At 37.9% G+C, this 8,504-nt stretch overlaps 1 protein-coding gene across 2 annotated transcripts in view; it reads right to left on the reverse strand.

The window, feature by feature from the left end:
* Positions 1 to 5,501: 5,501 nt before the first annotated feature.
* SH3GLB1 (SH3 domain containing GRB2 like, endophilin B1) overlaps positions 5,502 to 8,504 on the reverse strand; it is a 27,389-nt gene continuing 24,386 nt past the window's right edge. For both annotated transcript variants that reach the window (XM_026057546.1, XM_026057548.1), the window contains exons 8-9: positions 6,651 to 6,882; positions 5,502 to 5,975 (exon numbers count right to left, since the gene is read on the reverse strand). In XM_026057546.1, coding sequence (XP_025913331.1) covers positions 5,868 to 5,975; positions 6,651 to 6,882 — 340 coding nt within the window. In that variant the 3' untranslated portion in view covers positions 5,502 to 5,867. The remainder of the gene's footprint in view (positions 5,976 to 6,650; positions 6,883 to 8,504) is intronic.

Genomic DNA, 8,504 nt, shown 5'->3' on the forward strand with positions numbered 1-8,504 from the left:
ACTGGGGAATTTATTTCTATTTAATCTCCTACTATTGGTGCCTATAATTAATTCCCAGATTTAACTCTGAATGTTTTACCAATAGAAGAAAAACAGTACTATCAAAAGGTCCTAACTGAGACTGAGAAAACAATTTCAAAGGTGATATAATCCACTATAAAAATAATTTCCAGTAATTAAACCCCCAGGAAGACATAGTAGACGACAGCAGCGCTCCTCTTTGCACTCATCAGTCCTGGATAGCACATAGCTCTAAACTGCTCATGATTCTTTCATTTCTTACCAGGACAAATGTTGGAAAATATTTAAGCCCTTGATGAACTGATAAACATCAAAACCAACTAATTGGTAGTTTTGAAAAAAATCCTCTCTGTAATTCATACACAATATMAAACAAAGAACTGCAAAAAATCTTATAACACTATAACTCTACTTTTAGACGCTATACAAAATTTAAATGCACAATTCCTCCCAATTGCTTAACAGCATTTTTTTCAAAACCCCTTTCTAAACAAACTTTACCTCAAGCTAACAGAGAAGCCCTCTGCAACCTGCCCAGACAGGTGGTAGCATTGCTGGCTGTTGTAGCTATGTTAAAGCAGTGATCCAAAGAACCTAGCAAATAAAAACTTGCATAAGCTACTCATTAACTGAAAATACACTGGAAATCAAGAAATGTCCTTATTGTAGTTTATTCCAGAGCTTTCTTAAGGTACAATCCACACAAGTTTAGAGCTATAGCACTGTACATCTGTCAATGAATTCAAGACTCTAGAAGCAAAATCCAGCACTGAAAATTATAGATGGAAGACTGATGACTGCATGTGGATGTCTCCTCCTCCTCTCCCTTCCAGACTTAAATGTCTGCCAAATCCAATGCTTTACTATTCATAATTCTTCAACACAGGTACATTAGTAGCATGCACTCAACTGTTTCAGAAATTAATATGAATAAATATGAAACAGAAAATCAATACAAATTGTAACTTTTGGCTACAATCAGACTATGAACTACTTCTGCCATCACTAAGGCAGACAAGACCGAATAATATACATTTCTGAGAAATTCTGCAATTGTGCCTGATAGCACAAAGATAAGCAAATTGGATTTTTATTCCTCAGCTATGCATCTGTTAGCAGAACAGTGCTAGTCCTACTGTTAATTAGAATTTCTCTGCAAGTCTTACATTCAGCTGACAAATGGTTAAAATAATCTTCTGCAAGGCAGAAGAGTTGAGCACAGAAACATGAGATACAGTAAGCAGATATTAAATAGTATCTACATAAACACATGATATGAACTCAGAATCAAAGCTACCTCTCACAAGAAGGAAATCTGCCTCAAAACCCATGCCAAAGACTCAGATTTGGATGAGATTTTGATGTATGTGCTACTTCACACAAGCTGTACTTCAGAGTTCTTTCCCTGCAGGAAGGAATTGGGTTTAGTCTTACCATGTCAAATAGGTGTTACTTTTAATCTAAGCTGGGTCAGCATCCTTGGAACAAATTAAAATTAGTTGTTAACTGCTTGAAAAACAGTGACAGTGCTAAAACATTAAGAAGGCAGAGCTTTTCCTCTTTTCAAAAAAGACCATATATTCAAAAGAGACCTGTCATTCACCTCCATTTATTTCAACATGAATTGTAGCTGAATATTGAAAAAAGTAGCATGTGTCTACTGCACCTTCCAGTAACTGGCTCTTCCACTGACTAATCTGGGAAAACCAGAGTTCACCCATTTGCCWGTTGCTTTACCTGACTGTTCCAAAACGGTTTTAAACCCACCTCTTCCCTGGACCAGATTTAACAACGGAACTGTCATGTGTATTTCTTCTATTGGGAACAATACAGGAAATAGCAATTATAAAGCTGCATTCTGAGGCCAAACTTAGGATTCAATCATACAGCTACCCATATCCAAAGAATTCAAGCTACAGGTACTATTTATATATATTTAATCAGAATCATTCTATCATGCATTCTGCCAATGGTTATTTTCCAGCATGCACCTATACATTTTCAGCAGTTACTTACTGTAGCCATATGCTAAGCATATATACACACTCCAATTATTTGCATGGTTTTGTTAAAATACATTTAGATTCCACATTTGGGCATTTCCTATTTTGCTTCTCTTCACCCACACATCACAAGCATCTTCCGCATGATTCTGTTGGACTCGCTAATAAGCAGCTTGTAAGTCACTCCCTCAAGCTCTATTTCGACAGAGCACCTACAGCAATTAAACTTTGTATTTTTCAAACCTTCATATTATTACTTTAGTGTATTGCTAGTGTCTGCGTTGTAATGAGAGAGACACTCATTACAGTGTTCCTTACAGATGTGGAATACCCTGACTAGCGGAATACACGGGCTCGACTCTGTCCTCTCTTGGAACTTCTATAATGTTCAATGAATTGCACATTATAGAGATACCTGAGTTAGTCATACTGTAAGAATTCATACAGCAGCATACTAATTTGCATACTCTATATAAAACTAAAGTACCATCCAAAGATACTAGCTCCAGTCCCAGATGCAGCAGAGCTGTAACAGCATAGTGCTTTTTCTTAGGCTAATTATCCCCACATTTCAGAAGACTAATTACCTTAGGAAGAGCACTATACTGTACTGCTGCACTGTTTCCAAGTATAGAGCTAACTTAGGTATCTTTGCACAGTGATGCACTTCATAGATATCCATATTCCTTTCCTCTCTTGACCTTCCCCCTACACACATTTGCCTGAATTAGGACACTGTGTAGTGATGATTTTGCCTGTAGCTAAAATCTCTACATGATAGAGAACTCTGCTCCAAGATGTAACACTACTCTACAAAGAAAGAGAAGCAATATAATGATTGTAAAAATCTCACGGTTTGCAAAAAGTTCAAACCAGCATTTCTGCTAAGAATCAGTAGGGGTTACTTTTCAAATTTAACCTGATTAAGAAAGCAGTAAAAACGGCAATTACGGTAGAAACTTTTTGACGCTAGTGTTTGGTTTTCTAAAAGCTTTCATTTACTTATATTAGTGATAGCGCTGCGTATTATCCCATCTGCCACAAAAGCTGATAATCTTTGTTAAGAACTCACTCAATTTTGTTATAGAGTATATAGGGGATGGCTATTCTGGTTGAAATTGTCCAAACTCCTAGCGTTAATTAGAATAAAGAAGTAAAAGGCCTGTAAATATAGGAAAAAAGGTACACATTGAACAGCAATGGAAAGTATTTATCCCCACATGCATACATCCTTAGGTATCAGTTCAGAATTCACTTGTCTTGCCAAAGCACTTACCAAATGTAAGCTAATGCATATTTTTCACTTTTATTCCAACTTTGATATCTAATTTCACAAATGTCTGGAACATTCACAGAGCCTTTTGGGGGCTGGTTTACCTTTTTTTCAAAAAATAAAGCTTGTTCTAAGARAGTAGGGAATTAACTCAAGAAATGAGAGACCCAAAGCCAACTGTAGTTACTTTCATCCTTGGTGCATAAAATGTTGAGTCAGAAAGCCAAACCAAAGGACTCCAATTTAAATTGAAGTTTGAAAGTTCTCCATAAAATGACATTCAAAGAGGCTGAGTTTTGGGCCTACCTGCAATAAAGTTCTCTTCAATTTAATAGCTARTGTTAAACAAGCATGTTTCTACCAGGTTCCCTTCTCAATGGTACAACAAAGAACCCTGAGGTACAGTGAGTTAGCACAACAGTAGCACCTTTTTAATTAGAGGAAATTTACTTTTGGTTTACAATTAAAGAGAAATAGAGAATTAAGAATCTGAATTTACAGTTTCGTTGAGCTAAGGAGTCTTGCAATTTCTCTCACACATAGCTTAAGTTGCTGATATATAAAATCTAATACTTTTGACTGCTGCCAAATGCTGTTTTCATAGAGTTGTAGTACTTGTATTTCACTAAAACCCTACTAACTTTTTTAATGTTGCTCTTTAACATGTCATTGCATTTTAATAGGAAGCAAATGATTCAGTTTAGCAAAAAGTCAATTAAATTTYTGAATTAGTTGACATATGTAGTCTTGAATATTCTATGAGGATAAATTAAGTCAAATGAATAATATTGATTTGAATTTAAAAACATTTGATGACAGTTCACATAGAGGTAGAAAGGACTGTAGAAGAAAGCCACTGTGGTGAAATTATTGTTTTTTTCCTTCTTAACCGTAGGACTACACCTTCTTATTCATTTTATTTAATGCATTATGAATTAGTCATGATGAATTCTAATTCATCAGAAATTATTACTGAGGTGTCCTCTAATCTTTGCAATTGAGAGACTGAATACATTCAGGATTTTCTTGGTAGCTGCTCTGAGAAGGTTGCAACAGATGAACTGATTAAATGTATTTGCTTTAATGTAACTTCTGTACTGTAAAAATGAAAGAGACTATTTCTGGAAGTGCAATTCAGGATAGACATTTTTACTTTTTAAATTAAACATCCCCATGACTTAAATAAAAACAATTTTATCTAACCCACTGACATAATTTGTATCACTGAAAGTTTCAGCAATACACATTTGCAATGATAATGTTAAAGAACTTTCAGTTGCTGATCAGAAGCAGTTAGCTAAGCACCTAGTGCCGGTGTTAGCTGAAGAGTTAAACTAGACTTCTGTACATGTTGCATCTTCTGCATGAATGATTTCCTTCCCAATTCTGTTTATTCAACCAGTCCAACTGAATGAATTAAATTTAATGGACCTTCAAAAAAAGATTCCCCTCAATCTATCCTTTTTATCTTTATGCAGCCTAAAAAAATCTGCTGGTTCTGAAATGTTAGAGGGTGCAATGCACAGGAAAAAGTTATGTTATTTGCAAATACTGCTACCTTTGCTAAAGCCATTTTTAGGATCAAAACATGTTTATTTTCTTCCTGCATATTTAGGGAAGGTCATCTTGCCAAAAAAAAAAAAAGTATAATAGTAATTGAATCCAATTATAACATGACAAAAAGTAAACAATTGTGTAAGAATTCTGAATGCAGATTTTCATTAAAACCTAAAATCTGAATAAATGTATGTTAATCTATAGAACTACTTAAATGTAGAGAGACAGTGCATATCTGGTTAGAAAAAATGGCTGTTTAACATAAAGGCTATGCTGATTTGCAGTTGAAAGAATCTTAATAGTTACTAATCAGAGTGAATTAGTCTCTTTTCTGGAAAACAATTAAAGAATACAAATATAAGGCAAGATTTTTAAAAGTCAGTACTTATTTCACTAACTTGTATCAGTCCACCTATATGCATCTTAAAATCTCAACATATGAAGAATTTCCCTTAGATTTTCAACAGAGAGCAACTGTTTCCATTTTTTAAATGTGATTAAATGCACAAGCTACTCAGTGGATAGCCATATACATCTCAGCACATTTGTATTCCACATATGTTGGAGAACAGAACCATAAGGACTTCCTTAAGGTTTATGTCTTATATTTGTTTTTGATTATTCAAATAATGCRTATTACACCTGCATCAATTCACAATAAGTTTATTTTATATGAAGAAAAGCTTGCCATTAATGAAAAATTTCAGTAGAAAACAGTACCTCCTGCTTTCAATCTAGATTACTCAAAAGTAGAAGCTTGTATTAGTGAAAACTTCAGTAGAAACAAAACTGTAGGAAACATGTTCTTGGCACATGAAGTAAAAGCTTTAAACACATTAAGTTTGAATAGAGTATTTACCATGCAACCATGCTGGCAGAAGAGCCAGTTTGTAATGGCTGGTGTTTGTCCCTTAAGACAATAACATGGAAGACAGTTAAACCTGCTTACATTACGTTAATTGTATATAAATATGTTGTCACCATAAYTGACAGTCTTTATTCAAGCCAACCATTTAGTTTAGCAGTTCTAAATAAGTAATAGGCACTTTGCCTTTCTGATTTCCCCTTTCACCCATCAGCCAGTCTGAATCCATGCCAGGGACACTGTACACTGTTATCACCTAAAAAACAGAAATGGATTATTATAACATTGCCATTGCCTGGAAATATTGCACTCTACCTTCATGTGATTTACAAGATCTTAGAACTGAGATTAACCAAGTTAAATAGAGCATAYAATATAAGCATCCATGGAAAATAAACTAGTGTTCATAACAATTACTTCGCTGGCCCATGGAAAAGTAGATATGGTAGCATAGTTTAAAGTCCCTCTTGAAAAGTCCCTTTTTTCAGATGAAATTTTGTTAATTGCTGTTTCTTTTCTATTAGATTTTATGCATAGATCTCGTATATCACTATCAACTTTAATTTTAACAGGCAACCTAAAAGCAAGTTCTTTGGATCTTCAAGTGCATGACAGAAAGACGGATGGTGTTGGGTGGGACACTGGGACTTCTCTCTGGACAAGATGTAGTAAAAGGAAGACAGCAGAATTGTGCCTTGATTGTCTAGCAAACGTTGCTGCAAGCTAAGCAGGCATAAAAAAAAGTTAACCCTCGCTATAGAATATTATAATATACAGGTACAAGACAATTTTAGCTTCTGAATCAGACTACTACTGAAGTTTTATTAAAAAGCCAGCTACACAGATTTATAGATGTAGCACATCTTTACTGGTTAGTCACAAGCATTCTGATTTTACTCTTAAATGATCAAGGTACTTAGRAAACGCTTACCTCATCTGCAAGGAGTGATAATTCACTGCTGTTTGCAGCATCATAATCATAGAGAACTCTTGCCTTCCTGCTGCCACTTAATGACTTCAGTTCACTGAAGCCTGAAGTAACTATTGAATTGCTTACTGAAGGCAGTGAAGCAGAGGCTGAGGCCAAGACTGAGGGTGCAGAAACGTTTTGCACAGGGGCTGAGGAAGACTGATTATTGTTAGAGAGGAAGGTAGATGGAAAGCTGTGAAGGAAAACAAAACAAGTTGACTACTGGGTGAATCAGTTCTACATGGAGAGTCATACATGCCTCCATGACCAAATTAGTATTCTTGCTTTTCTTATCAACTATGGAATAAGCACCAGTAGACAGCAGCAGCAGAATAGCACTAATACTTGTATAAACCTAAAAAAAAAAATACTTTCTCTTAACCTGTAGGATAAACCGAGCCAATATACTTCAAAAGAAAGATTGTGTCCTTAAAAAACTCAATATTTGCCTCTTACAAGAAATAAACAAAAGCGCTGTTGGCTAGACTCAATTCAGTAGTTTAATAAACATTTCTTTTGGCAGCTCTGCCAGTAAAACTAGCCTCCACCCCCTGCTGCTCATTCCTCAATTATGTGGCTACACAAAAGATTGYGCTGGTGAACCAGATCAGGGAAATAATGCAGGTTAAAAACACACCCTCTCTCTGAAAAGAAAACAAAAAACACAGTAATCCACAGCAAAATTTTTGTAACCCAAATCAGTTTGTTGATCTAGCTTGCTGCAGGCTGCAAAACAAAAAAAATTGTTTCACTAAAGATGAACTTAAACAGCTAACAGAGGCAGCGAACAGACGCAGCAGTTTGCGCAGCAGTTTGCACAGAAGGGCGCGCGAAGGAACCTTCGTCTGTTCCCTGTGGTGTACGTTTCCTCAAGTATGGTCATGACACGCCGCACAGCGCGTTCCCCAGTAGCTGTTGGAGTTGCTGTGTCAGAGGCTGGGACCCAGACCGACCCTCTGACAGYAGATGCRGCTCTACAGGTCTCAGGCTGCAGGGAGYGCTTGGGGCCTCTCYRGGAGGCCTGGGCTGGCAGCCAGCTCTCCTGCAGGAGGTGTGCTGCTGTTGGCGAGYTGTGTCGTCAGGTAAGGGAGTTAYGGGAGGAGGTCAGWAGGCTGCGCAGCATCCGAGAAGCGGAGCAAGAGATAGACAGGGTATTCTCGGAGACTGTGCAGCTTTGGGAGTCCCAACCCCCCGCAGCAGTGGAGTTGCCDGAGGGCTCTGTGCCGYRTGAMACGGTACAWCATAACATCGTAGAAGAAGGCTGGAAACTGGTCACTGCTCGTGGGAGGAGAAAGGCTCCTACTCCTCCTGAAGACCTGAAGCTGAAGAACAGGTTTAGTGCCCTCCAGGATGAGGAGGGGATGGGCATGGCTGCAAGGGAAGTACCTGGGACAACAGACCCTGTGCCTTGCCGGAACGCCTGGAAGAAGCGGCGGGTGATTGTTGTGGGGGACTCCCTGCTGCAGGGGACGGAGGCATCTATCTGCCGACCTGACCTCATGTCTAGAGAGGTTTGTGGCCTGCCGGGGGCTCGTGTGAGAGATGTCATGCAAAGACTGCCAAGGCTCGTCCATGCTTCAGACTGTTACCCACTGCTGCTCTTCCATGTGGGCACTAATGACACCAAGGGCAAACTGGAGACCATCAAGCAGGATTTCAGAGCTCTGGGGATGGTGGTCAAGGGTCTGGGAGCCCAGGTCATCTTCTCCTCAATCCTGCCAGTGAGAGGGATGGATGAGAGGAGGAGGAGACGGACTTTCCAAGTTAATGACTGGCTGCGCCGCTGGTGTTGGCAACAGGGTTTTGGTTTCTACG

The sequence above is a fragment of the Apteryx rowi genome, unplaced genomic scaffold (genome assembly GCF_003343035.1).
Source record: "Apteryx rowi isolate R43461 unplaced genomic scaffold, aptRow1 scaffold_14, whole genome shotgun sequence".
NCBI classification, from domain to species: domain Eukaryota; kingdom Metazoa; phylum Chordata; class Aves; order Apterygiformes; family Apterygidae; genus Apteryx; species Apteryx rowi.